The sequence below is a fragment of the Scomber scombrus genome, chromosome 23, assembly GCF_963691925.1.
Source record: "Scomber scombrus chromosome 23, fScoSco1.1, whole genome shotgun sequence".
Lineage (NCBI taxonomy): Eukaryota > Metazoa > Chordata > Actinopteri > Scombriformes > Scombridae > Scomber > Scomber scombrus.
In genome coordinates, this window is record NC_084992.1 from 766,566 (window position 1) to 785,926 (window position 19,361).

The 19,361-nt window shown below is 36.2% G+C and overlaps 2 protein-coding genes and 1 long non-coding RNA gene across 4 annotated transcripts in view; 2 read left to right on the forward strand and 1 right to left on the reverse strand.

Moving 5' to 3' along the window:
* Window positions 1-19,361, forward strand: part of LOC134006258 (uncharacterized) — a 232,030-nt gene that overhangs the window by 18,129 nt on the left and 194,540 nt on the right. The window lies entirely within an intron of this gene.
* Window positions 2,241-4,857, reverse strand: LOC134006169 (uncharacterized). 2 transcript variants are annotated; one of them, XR_009927915.1, is made up of 3 exons: window positions 4,760-4,857; window positions 3,292-3,381; window positions 2,241-2,439 (listed from the first exon to the last, which is right to left on the reverse strand). It is a non-coding gene; the product is annotated as an uncharacterized LOC134006169 (long non-coding RNA). The 2 variants fall into 2 exon arrangements; XR_009927916.1 differs by lacking the exon at window positions 4,760-4,857 and adding an exon at window positions 4,200-4,288.
* LOC134006152 (uncharacterized) lies at window positions 13,616-18,134 on the forward strand. Its single transcript, XM_062445244.1, has 3 exons — window positions 13,616-13,840; window positions 17,185-17,520; window positions 17,603-18,134. The coding sequence occupies exons 1-3, from the start codon at window positions 13,771-13,773 to the stop codon at window positions 17,806-17,808; spliced, it is 612 nt and encodes a 203-aa protein (XP_062301228.1). The 5' UTR covers window positions 13,616-13,770; the 3' UTR covers window positions 17,809-18,134.

Below are 19,361 nucleotides of genomic sequence, written 5' to 3' on the forward strand. Positions count from 1 at the left end.
TGATTGATTGATTGATACTTACTGTCGCTGTCAGATGAATTCAGTCAAGTAAAAGTATTGTTTTCTTTTTAAAATGTTACAGAGTAGAAGTATAAATTAACATAAATTACATTAGAAGTCTCTAAAAGTTGTAGTGAAATACAGTAAATATACTTTAATATTTTCCTCCAGTTGGTGACAAACATTACATCTTCTACAGTTTATTGTTGATGATTCATGAAATATGTTTGAATGATCAGAAAATCAGAAAAAATGTATAATAATGATCATTTATAAGTCAATTATAAGCAGTTCATTTAATGATTAACACAAAATAGTTCACACGTCATTAAACTGCTGTCATTATCAACCAGTAGTGTAATACCCAGTATGACCAGCAGGTGGCAGAAAATATTAAAGAGTGATTGATGAGCAGGCAGGTTACTAATATCAGTAAATAATGATTACTTGTCAAAACATAACAAATACATATAAAGAATTGTAATATCTCCTTATATTTATCTCATTAGTGACACTTTTAATTAAAATTGTTTTAAAAAAGAACAATTTGCAGGTATTTAACTTTGTTTAACTTTACATTTTTAGGATATTTTACTCAGATGAGGCAATTCTGTACAAATCATTGTTAATTTTATGTGCCAAACAGAGTTTCTTAGTCTACAGTGTTAATGCTGAATGATCACTCTACACAATAATGAGTTGATCTGGTATTATTATATCACATTATCTGTTTCAGCCTCCGTCCGCTGGGGGCGCTACAGCTCTCTGCAGTTCCGCCTTCTCACTCTGTTCACTGCCAGGAAATACAGTCTGTTGTGTAATATAGTGTGGCTGCCTTCCATTCATAAAAAGGAAATATCTGAACATGTTTAAACTGTAAAGAGAAGGTTGAATTATTAATGTGATTTATTCCAAATGTTTGTGTTTTTACGGGAAAGTGATGTTAGCCTCTTCCTCCCTCAGCTTCTGGTTTTAAAATGACCCAGAATGAATAAAATACATCTCTGCAACTACCAAGTTTATATGAATAATCTTAGTATCATAATAAAGGTAACACTTGTGAGATTGAAAGGGTTCAACTTCCAGCTAGAAGCGTCTTTGGGTAAATCTGCGTCAGTACTACACTTCCACCACTAGATGGCGACATAGACAGTGTGTTCACATTGACGGCTGGATGGAGCCTGACTGCAATAATCTGGACTGTAGTTATTGTTAACAGCAGGTGTGAGGTTCAGTTCATTTATTACAGCTCTGGTTATTCTTACAAGTCTTATGGAGTTATATGTTGGCAAAATAAAACAGAGTGAATAATAAAAAATAATAAGACTTTTATGAAAACACTGAATGAAAACTTGCTTAACAATACACAAACCATTCATAATTGCTAAATCAGGCTAAAATAGAAGCTCAGTGATACTAAATAAAGAGCTGTTTGGGAGCCGTTTGGGAGCCGTAAGAGCTGGCTCTTCTAAGGGAGCCGAGCCAAAAGAAAAGACCCGGATCGCCCATCACTACTGTGTATCCAGTACAAACACAACAGAAACCCTCCAGTGAGAACGCTGCTCTGTAGCACTACTAGTGGTCAAAACCTGCACTGAGAAGTCATCCAGATAACCCAGTAGATCCACACCAGTTTGATGCTACAGAGCGTCACATCAACAACAGAACAGATTCAAGTGTTTAATATGAACGACATGATGTGTGATGTTTAAACCAGGAGAAGTTTTACGGACTGAATTTTCTTCATGTTTCACTGATTAAAGAATCAAAACTCTTCACACTCTCTGTGCTGCAGCTGTGTGTGAACAAAGTTTACAGCTAAAGGGCGTTCTTGCTGTTAATAGTCTGTGGTTGTGGGTTTTGTATGTCTGTTGCGCTGCAGAGCTGCAAACACGCAGACAGTGAGAGGTGCGTGTTGATTAATTACCCACAACCAAACCTGAACAAGTCACATTTTCCATCTCACAGCTTTATGAAACCCACAGAACCACACGGACAAAAGAAACTAAACCAAAGTTTATTGCAAATAAGTTAAAGCTGCAACAGCATGCACTAAATATATATTATATATTATATATGATAAACATTAATAACAGTAAAGGTAATGAGGACATTCAACACAAAGCAACTAACTGGTCATCATGAGATCAGAAACATCTTGTTAAAGTTAAAATATTATTATTATATGGAATATATTCCACAAATGTATTAATATAAGTTTTATTCACTAAATGAATCAGTTTGTTTTTCTGTTGCTGCATGAGTGTAATTTAGTGAACAACAACATGAACTATATAAACTATATAAATGAATGTACTACTGTCTGAGGGGCTCTGGAGACCAGTAACAGGCCAGCTGGACGTCAGTGGTTGGACTGGTGTGAAGGTGTGGAGGTCTACCTCAGTGAAGAGTAGACAACCTCTGGCTCTAATGGAGACACTGAACACACACAGTTCAAACAATATGAGACACAGTTGTAGAAAAAACAAGTCTTTTCCAACATCTACTGATGGTAACTACAGTTGGGTTGAGGTCAGGGAAGATCTTGGTGACAGTTCATGTAAAGACAAAGTTTCACTGCAGGTCTGTGATGAGATGTGAACTCTGGACCTGAATTCATGAAGCTTCCCAGAGCAGGAAATCTCTCCTAACTGGACAATCATTCACACATTTGTGGTCCTAGTTTTAGGAGAAGGATTAACTCAGGAAATCACTCCTGTCACTGCTGATATTTAGCAGCTGCTGAGATGTTTCAATGTTTAATGACAATAAAATCATTAAAAGATCCTTTAGATGATCCTCATTTTAATCTTTAGTCTTCAGGATTCAGAGAACACCTGCGGTCCCCATAAACCCTGATGTTCCCATAATGTCACATTAGCTTTGTGGCAGTGATGTTTCGGTCAGAACTACTTCAGCTGTAATAAATCAAACTCTGATCACTGATGTGCTTCATAAAGATAATATCACTGCTGTTTAAATTATCCTTTAAATTACATGTAACTTTGAGCTTTGTGTCTCTTTAACCCAAAACTAGAACCAGTTTGTTCTGATCTGATATTCCTAACATGCTTTAACTTTAAAAGGAATAGTTCAACAAAAAAATAGGAAATACATTTTATGTCTTTGAGAGAATGAGATGAGAAGTCATCAGTCTCATGATTGTGTGTTATGGTTTAATATGTAGTCAGCATGTGGTTAGCTTAGCTCAGCATAAAGACTGGAAGCAGGGGAAACAGTTAGCCTGACTCTGTTCAAAGTTCAGAAATAAAGACAGAAGAGCAGCTTTACCTCTCTTCCTGTTTGATTTGACGACTATTTGTCCATAAGTGACGTCTTCTGCTCTTTTCACTGCTGAGTAAACTGCAGCTGGATCACTCTCTGGAAGATAAAACACATTCATATTAACCAGTACTGTTAGTGTACTGTATTAACTGTTACACTGTAATATAAATCAGAATATTAATACAACTGTTATAGTGACTATATCATGTTTTCATGTAGCATTATAAGACTTAAAGACAAGATATAAGTGAACAGTTTGTATGTGAAACAGGAAACTAAACGACTACAGAGCTGCTCGCTGCTATAAATAAAAAGTTGTCACTTTGACCACAAAGAACAAAACAGTCATTCACACCTTTATCAGACAGCACGGTGGTGAGAAACCAGCTTCTGAATACACTCCCTGTTTCTGTGGTTTTATATGCACAGTTTTAAAAATGACCAAACTATAAACTTTATTAAAGAGTTTAAAGACTGTGTAAAGTGAATTCAGACATTTTCTTCTAAACACATTAAATAGGTCATAAATGTATTTTTAAAAGAGGTGTAAAAAGCATTTCATCCATTTAGATTTGAATTGTGGAGCTAGGCTTAGCATAAATCCGCCCCTGCTGCTGTACGTATAAATACATTCAGCGCACACTACTACTACAGTCTACATGTTGCCAGTTAGCTGAGTTAGCCGCCGAGTTAGCCGCCGAGCTAGCAGCTGAGTTAGCAGCAGAAATCTCTCAGACCTAGCGTCCATGTTTCTGGTAGAGGTGGTGACTTTGATTGACAGGTGACACTTGTTAGGGGGCGGGGCTTCAGCGAACTCGGCGGGCACTCCCACAGCGTTTGGGAGCTGAGAAAAAGGCAGACTTTTACACAACTTTGAAGCCTATTTTCATATATTTGGTGATTTTTAATCATACCTCTCTTCCTTTTTGATTTGATGACTATTTGTCCATAACTGAGGTCTTCTGTTGTTTTCACTGCTGAGTAAACTGCAGCTGGATCATTCTCTGGAAGATAAAACACATTACTAGAAAGATATAACACTGAAGTTAACTTAATGTAAGAAACCACAGTACATAAACCTGTCAATAATAAGTTTGAGTAAAACACATAAAAATAAAATAGATTCATGTAAAAATCCTCATATTCAGAAATATTAAAATATGCACATTTATAAAGCATGTAGAACATGTGCAGGACAAACTGTCTCCATCAGAAACAGGAAGCTGGACGACCACAGAGCTGCTAGCTTCTGTTAACTGATTCACCACAAAGTACAAAACACACCGAGAGCACATCACACTCTGTCATCAACCAGAAGAAACCAAACTGTTCTGTTGTTGACCCTAATTATCCTAAATGTCCCCATTATCCTAAATGTCCCCATAATCCTAAATGTCCCCACTTTTTAAACCCAGAGAGGTCCTCACAAAGATACAAGTTTAACTCTACTAACATCACATCTACAACACATTACCTCCACTCCGTCTGATTGGCTGCTGACGAGATATTTTGACGTCACTGTATGTGATGTCATCAGTGATGTCATCTTCTCCAACTTTTAATTCAGCAGCTGGAAGAAACCAAAATGATCAGAAATATAATTTATAATATAAAAATATTAATGACATTTAATTTATGAAAACTGAACAAATCAACAGAAATTATAACTTAACAAATACAGAAATGTCATAATGAACTGTAGAAAATGGAAAAACAAAATTAGTGAAAAGTTAAATGTTAACTGTGAAATTTAAACGTCTGTGTCTGACCTTCAGTTTTCCTCTGAACACATCTTCTCACGAGTAAAACCAGTAGAACCAGTAGAACAACTAGAACCAGACCACAGACAAGTGGAACAAACCACAGCACAGAGAGATGAGGAGATGTGGATGTTGAAGGAGGAGAGGTGGTGATGGGTTTCTCTAAAATTAAACAAAAATAAGAATTAAAGAACATTTAAATATTGACTCATTTCACTGTTCAGAAAGTAATAAGATTACTGAGACTGGTTCAGTATATTAGACATTAAGCTTTGTTTGGGTAAAATGATCACATGTTAAATTTTGGGTTAAATGCTGATAAATGTCACAGTTTCATTAGTCAGTGTTAGTAGAGTTAGAAATGTTCTCTCACTATGAATCACTGCTGAAGCTTTAACTTCCTCACCTGTGACAGAGATCCAGCTGGATGGAGACTCTCTATGACTGCTGATGTTACACTTGTAGAGGCCTTCATCAGACTTGGAAACATGGTGGATGGTCATGTGACCTGCAGGCTCAGTCCTGATGAGGGAGCCATCTTTATAGAAACCAGCTGGGAGGTTGGAGGTCTTTGTTTTACAGTGCAGAGTGACATCATCTCCCTCCATCACAGGGAGGACAGGACTCTGCAGGATCACTGATCCACCTCAACACAGAGACAAACTACAGCATTTCATCATTTACACTAAGCTTCATCAATACTAACTCCACAGTCTGATCTTACCAGTGACAGTGATGTTGATGCTGTTACTGGTTGCTCCCTCTCTGGACTCACACCAGTAAACTCCACTGTCCAGTGGGTCGATGTGGCTGACGTCACAGGAGGAACCAGCTGATCTTCCCCAGCCGTCTCCACACTCCTTCCTGGTTTCTGTGGTTGTGTTCCTCCTCAGCTTCCATCCAGCAGAGCTGTCGTCCTCCTCACAGCTCAGAGAGACAAACTGACCTTCAAACATCTGAGAGCTGCTGGGACTCACAGTCAGAGAGGCTGAGGGGGAAACAGTCTTAGTTAATGAAATGAAATTAAAATGATAATTCAGTCAGATTGATGATTGAATGATCAACTTAAATAATGTTTAAAGATCCACTCCAGACATGATTTAAGTCATAAAACATTTTTGTCTAATGAATTATTTTCCCCCAAACAATTAAGTACCTAAACATTCTTGAACTGGCATTATTCATCTGCTGCACCGACACAGTCAGGACCTACATGCAGTCATACAGAAAGTGAAACATGCCACATTGATTCTTCACATTTGATTCTGATCTACACTGTTTCATTTGCAGACTGTGGATGTGGGCTTGGTTTGGGCAGTCAGCTGTAGGACAGAGAGGCAGGTCAGAGCTGGCTCAGCAGGAGACAGTGGAGACGGGAACAGGCACTGGAGGGCTGCCAGCGGGATCTTTAAGTTTGAATAAAAGGTTGCACCAATAACTGCCTTTTGCTGGGGAAACCCATCAGTGGCAGTGTTGGATTTAGTTAGTCTGTCTTGTATTTAGTTGTAGTTAGCGTCCATCTTGTTTCCCCGTGTGTGTCATTTGTTTTGGCCAAGCCAGTATACATGTGCTCCCTTATGTCATTATGTTGGGTCAGTTCTTTCAATTATATACACAAAATTATACATATAAGTATTACATTAATATATTAAAAAAGTACATATTGGTCAGTTATAATATTTATCAGATTTAATTAATTGTAAAAATAAGAGATTAAATGAGAATGAGCCTTCCACTACTGTATATGTTTGTTAGTGGGGGGTTCAGCACCTTGGAGAGCGCTGCTGCAGACAGTCCTAACAACTGTACGAAGGGTTAACATGATTAAAACAGGTTTTGAACCATATTTAACTCATATTCTTGAAATGACGTAGATCAGGTTTAGATAATTTAAACAATTCTTACTACATGACTGAACTAAACCATTTTTAAGAGAAATCAAGTTAAAATTAACGTGCCAAGACGTCTATGTGGTGCAGCTGCATCTGAACATCTGTGGTTAAAACTTCTGTAATCATCTTTTAACAACACACCTCTACACTCATCAGACTAGTCAGTTATATCTCCATATTCTTTATTTTCATGAATGACACGTCAGGTTAGCAGCTCGTCAGCCACCTTCCTTTCAGCAAAAGTAACTCTTTTTTATTCTTGAAACACAAGTTTATAACTTAAGTTATAAGTGTTATAAAAAAAATGTATTATCTCTCTCAGATCAGCAGTGAGCAGATAACAGCTTTAGATTATCAGATGAGAAGTTTACTAACCTTGGTTTGTTGTGTAGAACAGCAGAGAGCTCAGACCTGAAGAGAAATGACACTCAGGTTAGTTTGAGCTTTTAAACTTTGACATAGAACAAGATATTTCTACTTTAGAGAGACGAGAAACCATAAAATATACAATTTAGATGTAATATTTACTACTACTATTAATAATAATAACAGGGATCATGTTGCAATAATCAGACGATACAGTTGTTTGAGACAAATCTATCAATAATATAATATATAATACAGCAGATGATCCAGGAAGAGATATAAACTCTACTGAAGTGTGTCTGAGCTTCATTCATTTAATCTGTCACAAACATTTTGATAAGTTTAAATAAAACTATCTGAATTCAACTGTTGTCATGAGTCGTTCTCTTTCCACTGTTTCAACTTTTTCTGTTCAGTCCTGTTCTTTTGTCTTTTTTTGTTATTAGTATCATTTTTAAGCTCATGCTTTCTTGCATAAAATGCTGTTTTATTGTTATATAATTATTTTTTAAATGAATTTATTAAATTGAATAATTCATTAATGTTTCTATATTGTATTTCATTCTGTCTTTGTTGCCTATTTTCTTGATACTGATCACTGTTATCATATTTTGATTCTCATTTTTAAGATTTAGTTTCAATCAGTTTAGGTCATTTGTAAATATAAATGTACATATGTTTACATATACACATGTGTATAGAGGACATGCTATCAAGAGGTAATATCAAACAAACAAACTTTCATATCCTGCCAATGTTTCTTTCTGGTCAGTAATTTTGTAATTGTTCAGTAAATTATTTTAAAACATTCATACTGCATATTATATCGCAACAAACCTTTTACTTTTTGAAGACTTTAAAACTAAATTTCAACATCATTTTTCATTACTTTGCTTTGTAAATGTATTAAACAATTATATTTACTATATATATTATAAATGTAGTTTTCCACTGGATCCAATAGTTCTTATCTCAACAGAATACATTTCTATCATCTGCAAATAAAATACATTTCAGTATTTTGGAAACCTCACATTTAATATTTATATTCAAAATACCAATAATGATCTAAACACTGAGCCTTGATGAACCAACGAGTAACTTTTAATAAGTGTAAATTAACATTTTTAGTTGAACATACAGACAGACTCTTCTCCTGGTAAACACTTAACAACGTGCTACCTAACTACTACTAACTCTATATCTCTGTTATTTATTATCTTACTGATATTATTAGTCAGTGTATCAGATGTTTGAGTTCCAGGAATATTCTCTTTAGTTCTCCTGTTAGCTCTGAACACATTTTTTCTGTTCACACAGTACTTATTGTTATTATTATTATTGTTACTACAATAATTACAGTAAACTGTAATTATTGTAGTAATTACAGTAGTAGTTATGTTTTGTGATATGATGAAATCATCTAAAGTCTATATCTATCTATCTATAGATGATTTCCCAATGTTTTATAGAACTGTGAGATGAAAGCAACACGTCTGTGATCAGAGATCACGTCTATCTGCAGCCTCGTGTTGCTGTCGCTGTTTCACTCTGCTGGGAAACAGTTTGTAAAGACTTATTTAATTCATGAGTATCAGTTGTTTAAACCCAAACTCAATAATATTTCTAATCTATTCTATATATCTGTTCCTCTTATAAACATGAATTATTATTTACCGCTGCTAGGTTTAATAATCTCCTTTGTTAAATTAGGTCAAACATTGACGAAAAGTCACTAAGTCCATATAATTAATAATCAATATTTCTATTATTCTTTGTCAGGAAATATGTTGGGTAACCCGCTTTTCTAGTAATATTTAAAAAATAATAATAATGTAATTAAATACTCTGTGTATTTTTAATATTATCTCCGTTCCAATAATTATTGTAATAATCCCTTTTGCTTATTATAATACTCAGTCAGTCTTTTGATCTTTATTTCTTCATTTAATATATTTTTCATTTTATAAGCATTTTCTCTGTCCGTAGTTAGCCGCAGCTATTCAGCAAATTTCTGTTTCACTTCTTTCTTTACTAAATGACCAGATTTTAATAAAGAGCGATTATTATGGACAGAAATGTCTCACATGCTTCAATCTGATTTCATTAGGTCTTATTTTAAATTATAAATTGTACTTTGTGTTTTTTATCTTATTAGTTTGTTAGTTTTAAACATCATTATTAGTATAAATACATCTCTGAGGTAGTTAACTTACTACCTTCTTATCAGTAACATTGGTAGATATATTGTCAGTTAGTGTATCACTGTGTGTTATTCTGCGTATTTACATTTACATTTAGCGGACGCTGTTATCCAAAGCGACTTACAAGGGAGAATTCATACACCGTTGGCACAGCAACGGGACCAATTTTTTGGGGGTTAAGTGTCTTGCCCAAGGACACATCGACTGGACTGGAGGAGCCGGGAATCGAACCGCCAATCTTCCAATTGGGGGATGACCGCTCTACCTCCTGAGCCACAGCCGCCCCGCCCCTGCTTATTGAATTGATGAACTCTGTATTTGTTCAACAAGTCAATTAAAATCCCCACAAAACAACATTTTGACTTTAACTGTTGTCATACAAGCAAACTAATTAAAGGTATCAATGTAACATTATATCCAGATTCTATAGTGTATTATGTCAGTATCTACAGTGATACATGAATCATAAATAACCATGTATCTCACCTCCTCTCTTCTATAACTCTGCTGACATGTTATAAATATAACGATTTAAATATGGACAGTACAGATTGAACAGATTGTACTCACAGAACCACAGAAGTGATGTTTGGTCCATTCTGCCTCTCAGTGATATGAGAACAACTCATTTTGGTCACAGCAGTTAAACCCAACTTCCTTCCTTTGTAGCAGAGCATGCTGCTGTGTGGTTTACTCTGCAGCAGTTAGCAGGAAATGGCTAATTTACAGTAGTTTATATTATTAACCATCGATGGATTGATGGTATTTAACTAGTTTAATATCAATTCTTAACTATAGTGTGGAGCCATATTTCCCTGAGCTGCAGAGGAGCAGACTGATCATGTTTAATCAGCTGTTAATAAACCTCAGCATGTTCTCCATGTTGACCTGTTGTTATAATAAGCTCAGTATAAAGTCTTCTTCCACTCATTCTATTATAACTACAGTCATGTTGTACTCACCACACTACTGGAAACATTCACTCTTTCATTACTTCCATCTGTCCACTTTGTTGTTTCTCTCCATCGTTAAACTAACAGCAATAAAACTCTAAACTTCCTGCTGACTTTTCACATTAAAAGTCTCATAGCCTTCCCTTTATTGTTGGGCTTTTACACTGAAAAACCTGGAGGAAGTGTTGAGTTGAGTTAAATGAACAGTAAATTAAGATGAACAGGAGAAATGACACAGAGGAAAGGCTGCATTAATAAAAGACTAAAATGAATATTTATTGTGTTAAAAAGAGGAAATGAAGGTAAATCCACTCTGACTACTGACTGTCTGACGTCAGACTCAAGTCCTACAGCGACATCTGGTGGCCAAAATCCATCAATGCATCTTTATGACTGATTTCATCAAATTAAACGCACCAGAAGAAACCAAACTGGTCTGTTATTAACCCTAATTATCCTAAATGTCCCCACTTTGTAAACCCAGAGAGGTCCTCACAAACATACAAGTTTAACTCTACTAACATCACATCTACAACACATTACCTCCACTCCGTCTGATTGGCTGCTGACTGATGTGATGTCATCAGTGATGTCATCTTCTCCAACTTGTAATTCAGCAGCTGATTAAGGTATCTTTCTTAAGTGTAGAGTATTTTCTATCAAGACTAAAACAGAACTTGTTTAGCTATCTTGTGTTCTAGGCAACAATAAAAACCAATGTCCAATACAATGCGTATCTTTGGGTACTGTGACCCATTTATTTACATTCAATTATTTGCTCACCTTAGCACAGATATAACTTTTGAGTCTCTTCAAACACAAAAACGTCATATACACAGATATGGTCATCAGTATAACAAAGAAAAAAAAAATAGAAACAAATATAAAACAAGAAACAAAAAAATCATATGATGGCTCCAACAATAAGTTACAAATGAACATGACACAAAACAACTAAAGAGATTTCTTGCTGGTAATTTTCCATTCACCTCAACACCATCAGAGGAGACTCTGAGCTGGTCAGGAACTGTTTCTGTCAGCTTGTGAAATCTACTCAGACTCTGTTTGAAGTTTGTACGACTGAACTGGACTTAACCTGAAGTGACCAGATTTCTGAAATGAAAATCTGGGACATTTTCAATGTGGTGGTTAAAAATCATTAGATATTATCATTATGAAATAAAAAATGGTACTTTTTCATGTATTTTAACCAGCTTTTATTACACAAAAGGACCTGGTTAATTAATCAAAATATCAGCACCCACAAATATCATGTATCAGTAGCGCACAGCAGTGTCAAAAACACAAATATAGAATAATACATGAGAAAGAACATCTCTCTTCCAAAGTTAAGTGTCATGTGCAAAGACAGCTGCCATACCAGTAGCTAGCAAGTCAAAACATATAAAAAGATGTAAGTGGATCACATAATGTGTGCCACTGGAAACTGTGGGCCTGGCCCAAATAGTACAAACAAGTCACAACAAGAAAATACATCTCTAGTAAGAAGGCTGTACACAAAAGGTTGCAATCAAACAAAGAACAAATGGGTGACATCACCAACCATCCATCCACTGAGGAAGACAAACATATCTTAGTCTTGTTAGCTTGAGTTAGGATGGATTTTTTGGTCAAAAGTTTCTACTCACAACTGAATACTGAACTGATATTTATGACACAAAAGGTGGCAATCAAAAAAATGGGTGTTTTACCATGATCCCCTCATTCATCCACCTCCGCCTCAAGAGCCTGGGTAGAATAAGAGCAGAGGAGAACATGAGAAAAACTGCAAGAACAGAGCCAATAGTAATTGTTTACTACTGTATTAAAATCAAAACCTACATTTATAAAGTCACTCATCACTCTGTTGTTTACTTCCTTATTTGTGCCTTTCCACACTGTTCTCCTGCTCTTTTCCTCTTCTCTCCTTCACTCTTTACTATCAGTCTCTCCTATACTTGTCTTCTCCCTAATCTACAACAGAGCAACATAGAGATAATATTGTAATCTCATGGTAATCTAATATAACAAGTTACACCTTTACTAACAACAGTGACATACAAAACAGTGACTCAGGGCATCAGCTAATCAGATGGTCTACATATATAACTACTACAGTCAACCATTGCTTGCATCACTTCACACACACACACACACACACACACACACACACACACACACACACACACACACACACACACACACACACACACACACACACAGCCAAAGCCAAAGCCAATTCACACAAAATAAATAAGTTCATACACAACACACCATTTATCGCGGCCGCTGGTCTTCTTTTCTTTCCTTTTTCACGCCTCTAGATTGTTGTTGTTGACGCTGCCGCGTCTGGTCGTGCTTCCAGATAACGTCTGTACGTCATACCACGTCTTCTCTGGCGATGCGTTAAATGGCTACCGTAATAACTGGTGTTTGAGTCTGCGCGCATTTTCCCCCATTCAGTGTCAAAATCAGGGACATTTTCGGGAATCGGGGACGTCTGGTCACCCTAACTTAACCTGAAGACTTCTGGGCAGAGAAAAAAGGAAACAGCAGATTCTGCTTCTATGGCTGCATCACTCATCACTGTGCTGTTCCTGCACTTTCTACTGCTGTCTGCCTCTGCAGGTAAGATGTTCATGTGTGTGTTGATAAGTGAACAGTAACTGAACCAGAAATAATTAACAGAGTAACAACGGCTGAAATAAATCATTAAACAGTCAGATGTTCTTCAGCAGCTGCAAGAGAATGAAAACAGTCAAATTAATATCAGGAGTTTCCTGCTGGTTGCATGAGTGTCCGAGTTCCTCACATGTTTTGGTACTAAAATATTAAAATAGTTCAAATGTAATAAGAACGACTCACATTAAGCTACTCAAAGTTCATCATTAATGGAGATAAACCCAAATATAACAGAGTTCTGGTAAATAGATGCTTTTTATTTACAGTGTTTTTCCTGCTGCTCATTAAACACGAGCTGTCAGTTAGGTTCAGTATCTGCGACATGAAGACAGTCAGACATCACTGTAATACAACTGTACTGACAGCTTTTATAGGTATTATTAATATGGGAAAGTTTCCATTGTTAATATCAGTCCCAACAGCAGGGCGGACGTAACGTCATGACGTCAGGAGGAAAACGAAAGTATTCAGTCAGTCAGTCAGCGGCTGAAGCAACAACAAGACACAATAATCAGAAATCAAGATTCATTTCTAAACTTACAACTGTGTAATTATCTGTTTAAAGCGTCGCTGGTCTGGAATTCATCAATAAGTTTGTTGAGGAAACTAAGAAGAGAAGAAGAGAAAGATGTCTGCTTTAAAATCTACTTTATCCGTGTTTCTCCTCATATGTTTCCTGTCCTGTTCTGTCTCTGAAGGTAAGCTGTGTGATATTTATATTTACTGAAAACTCTGTAACTCTGCTTCACTTACTGTTACTGATCAATATTAAACTTACTGTGGTGGAAAACAACTTTTATCTGCTCGCTGGAAGCTTTCCAGACTCTATCTCACCGCCCTGTAATGGCGGTTTGAGTGAAGTTTGAGTTTGACCGCAGTTTGACTTCCGCATCGGTATCAGAGTCAGTATGAGTCCTAACAGAGGTTAACATGATGAGTCCTAACAGAGGTTAACATGATGAGTCCTAACAGAGGTTAACATGATGAGTCATCACAGAGGTTAACATGATGAGTCCTAACAGAGGTTAACATCAGGAGATAAAGATCATAACCTGTTAGACTGAATATTCTTCACATAGTTCTCTGCAGACAAACATCAGGCTGCTGCTGTCTTCAGCTTCTTTTGGTTTAATGATGTTTGACATCGTCACTGAAGTGAAGAACACAGTTTATTTATTAGTTTGTTACCTTTTACCTCAGAGGTTTTTACAGTGTGTACAGTAATACATCATCCTGTACTCAGACTCTTCACTCAAAGAAAGAAAAACTACCTAAAACTATTTTAACAGAAACTGTGGTGCTGTTGGTTTGTGTTGCAGCTGTTAAAGCTCAGCAGAACTCAGGCTGTCAACACTTTACTGATCATCACATCTACACTTACTGTCTTTAAGCTGGATATCAATAAAACACATGCTGATTGGTGAAATATCACAGTTGTAGGCATGATGTCACACAGCGGTCGTCATGGTGATCTGTCGTTCAATTATTAAAAAAACAATTAATTCTATTTTAAACAATATTTTGTTAATGTCTTTAAAAATATACATTTACGACTTTAATGAAAAAATAAAAAGTGAAGAATTTTTAAGCTGATTTTTCTCCTCTGGATGTTTTTTATTGTTCTTTAGACCCACCGATACATCCGATAACAGCACAACGTGGAGATGACGTCACTCTGCCATGTAAAGCTCCAAACAACGTCAACATAGAAATTGTTAAGTGGACCAGATCTGACCTTGATAGAAACGTCTACTTGAAGATAGACGGGCATCTGAACACAGCAGACCAGGATCCATCTTATGTGAACCGGGTGCAGCTGGAGGACGATGAGATGAAGAACGGTAACTTGTCTCTGATTCTGAGGAACGTGAACAGCAACGATGAAGGAAGATACGAGTGTCGCTATAAAGGAGAGGGAGGAGCTGATAAGATTAAACTCATCAGCTTCGTCATCCTGAATGCTGAAGGTGAGTTTGTAGATGTGAGAAATGATAGTTACACATCTGGACAGGAGTATGATCACATGTTCACAGTTCCACATGTTTTGTTCTTCAGGCTTCAGGACATTGGTCAAGATGCAAGAACATGTTCATATTCTTATCTTAAACTTGTCTTTTTCATGAGGTGGACCTTTACCAGTATCACCAGGAAACAGTCGTAAATGAGCTGCATAAACACGATTAATCCCACCTGTTCTAAATGAACGCGCGTTCCCGAGAAAAAAATAAAATAACATGAATGTTAAATACCAAATAAGGTCAGACGACCGGCAGGTTGTGGAGAAGCTCCATTCATGAAAATGGCACTAAAGACTAAAGAAGAACTTTACGAGCTCTCATATTATTATTTAGTGTGTAAATACAGCTAGAGATGGCAGAGGCAGCTAACAGGAGGACTTCCTGTGCCGTGCTGCTGCCAGTTAGGGATAGACGATACCAAACGTTTTCAATTCAATACGATACCGATACTTTCTGTTACAGTTTTAATGATAGCGATAACTAGTGTATTACTGTTAAATGAGTATTCAACTCACCTGACACATGCTGGCCATTAATAATGAATTTATTTTAAGTAAATAGAATAAAAGTGGGTTAAAAATGTAGGAAGTTTTATAGAAATACTATGATTAAATAATAACAATAAAATAAATAATGAAAATATAAATATGAATAAAATAAATTACCAACAACATAAAGTGAGCATTAGGAAACCCATTACCTTGGGATAATTAAGTAAACAAACTATCAGTTAACAAAAGTGCAAAACCTACGTGGCCACTGCTGAATATAAGACCAACCGTTTCACTGATAGCATTAATTAAGGAAGACTAAGTAACGGTTTAACTTAAGCACAGAACTAACACAGATAATACTTCATTTATAGCTGACGGCCACACACACACACACACACACACACACACATACACACACACACACACACACACACACACACACTTACACTTACACTTACACTTACACTTACACATACACATACACATACACATACACATACACATACACATACACATACACATACACATACACATACACATACACACACACACACACACACACACACACACACACACACACACACACACACACACACACTCACATCTCGGAATGAAAGCACATTCTTGTCCTTAAGGAGGCATAAGGGTTCATTTAAAGACGCTTGGCGTATTTATACAAGATGGCAGCAATCTCGCTCGCTCTTAGTTACTTTTAAATACCCAGTAAACATAGTTTTAACTTACTCAAATATCATATAAATGTTCTCCTTGCAGTCAAAATGTCTTATAACGTTATTGGAAACAGTTTCACAGTTCACGTTATTCACCACATACCTGGAAAACAGGGATAAATAATCACGCATCAAGTGATTCAGTGTTTCCTCAACCAGAGCTTTGAAGAGAGGAAAACATTGCGCGCAAAAACCCCCGTATGTGGGCGCAGACCAAAATAATCGAACCCCGATTCTTACACATCTAGACCTCCTTAGTGAAAGACAGAGATTATTATAGCCTAGTTTTTTTTACTGTAACAAATAAAACAAACAATGAAATAAAAAAGAGATTATGTAACATTTTAACCCTGCTTAGACATCTGATGAATTTACAGTTTTAAGCCGTTTTTTTTAACTCATATTTATGAATTGTTTCTTTTAACTTATTGCAGCTTAATATAATATTACACTTAGTAGATTAACATTTACACTATTTTAACACTTTTATTTAACACAATTTTACATATAATACATATTGGAGTCATTGATTTTAAGACTAACATGTGACAATGTTTACATGAATATTAAATACAATACTTCCTAAAAATTAGATTAACAAGAAGGCAGATATGGCCGGACAATGTTAAGCAATGATTGAGTGTAATGAATAGTGATACCGTTCTAACAGATATTCATCTCGGAATGAAAGCACATTCTTAGTGAGAAAAAAATGTCCTTAAGGAGGCATAAGGGTTAATTTAAAGTTGAAAGTATCACTGACTTTCGTTTTCTTCATTTTCTGTTTTTGTTCTTTCAGAGAAAACAGTGAAGTCTGGAGATGATGTCACTCTTCACTGTCAGAGTCCCAGAGATGAAGACATCACATCATTAAAGTGGATCAGACCTGACCTGAAGAAGAAGACAAATAAGTATGTCTTCTTCTTCAGAGACGACCAAATATATGAAAACTACCAGCATGAATCTTTTCGTGGTCGAGTGCAGCTGATGGATCCACAGATGAAGAACGGAGACGTTTCTGTGATTCTGAAGAACGTCAACATCAACGACACTGGAACATACGAGTGCCGAGTTTCAGTGAGGGGCACAGGACTTGAGCTCATCAACACCATCATCCTGACAGTCACTGACTCAGGTGAGTTTGTACAGGTGAGACTGTAGAGGTGAAACATCATCTGACTGACAGCTGATAACTCAAACCTGTTTCTGCTCTACAGGTCAAACATCTGAAGACAACCAGACTGGAGGAGAGAAGCAGGAAGGAGACAAGGATGGAGGAGACAAGGATGGAGGAAATCTTGGACTGAAAGTTGGACTGCCTGTTGGGATTCTTCTTGTTGCTGTTGTTGGTGGTTTTATATTTTATATAAAACGTAATGGACGTCCTTTCCAACGTGTTCTTCGTAGAGAAGCTGTTATCTAGCAGGACACACAGCTCTCAGATCTCTGAACTCTTGAATCTTTCTGCAGCTTTTACAGCAGCTACATGGTCTGAATTAGAACTGAGTCTAAATGTTTAGAACTCAGTTCTTTCATCAGTACTTAAAGAAAGTGGAGAATGTGGTTTTAGTGTAATTAGTGATCAGGCTGCAGCTCCTCCTCTCATCACATCATTTATTCACAATGTGAGAACAGCACTGAACTGTGAAGACAATCAGACACAGCAGTCACACTGTGTCATTGACACTTCCTGTTTGTCATGTGACCCACACTGGCCCACAAAAACATGTTGATCTGATTCATTTTTACAAAAAGCAGCATCTGTATAAAACGACTTGTTTTATTATCAGAATTTGATCCATTTAGAACAATAATATGCAGCCTAATAATGTGTGATGTGGTTTTCCCATAAAAATGATTATTATCACTTTAAAACCCTTAAATAATCCTTCTGCCTCATTAAAACCCAGAATCTATCATGATGATCTGCAGGCTTCAAACTGATACTGGACCATTATTAACTCCAAACTGGTTGTGATGTCACAAATCCTGCTCATTGGTCCAGTTTTCTATCTTTAGGTCCAGTATTTATCATTAACACAGGAGTGAACACCAGCTCTTCCTCCTCCACCCGTCTCCCACCAAAGGCTCCAGATATATTCTGTTTTTTCCTTCTTTTTATGTGTTTTTATATGGTTTTAATAATGTGAATGTTTTGAGACATTAAAGATTATTTTTTTAAAGGCTTGTTTCCTTTCTATGAATTCAGTCTTTATGAATGTAGACAGTTTGGATTCTCTTCATTTTAAAGTATCTGAATGTCTGAACTTGAACCAGTTGCTGCTCAGCTGTGATTCACTGAGGACAGTTTGTCATTTGATCAGTTTCACTATTTACTGACACCAGTTATTAGTCTGTGCCTTCATTTAGCTGCTATGATAATGAGGCTTTATGCAGAATTACATTACATACAAACTGTGGAACACATTTATTACTGCAGTATTATGAGCAATGTAGTATGCAGTTTCTGTTTCTCATAAATCACATGACATCAAACGTCTACAAAACCAAAACAAAAGTTGCTCTTCAGCTTCCTGTTACATAATGACTCATAGACTGTCTCAACTGTGTAAATATTATCAGTTTAATCAGATAAATGTAGTGGACTAGAAAGAGAAACAGTCAAACAGCAGAAACACTGAAGGAGACTCAGACTGTGTTATCTTATTTAAATGTATTATTGTATGAATTCTGTTTTCTATATGAACCCTGGTACTTTTGGGGATATATAATCATGCATATGTGGAAATTATTAATGTATTATTATATTATTATAAATGTGTTATATAAAAAGGGTCGGTGTTATAATCTAAAGCTTCAGCCGACAACTTTCCAGAAACTGCCTTTTTTTGGTTTGTCACTGTTTCTAAAGGAGATGAAAACAAGGACTTGGTATTATTGACTTTATTTATTTACATGTGTATTTGAGTTGCATGTATTTAAAAATGACCGAAGTAAATGAAATCTGATATTTAC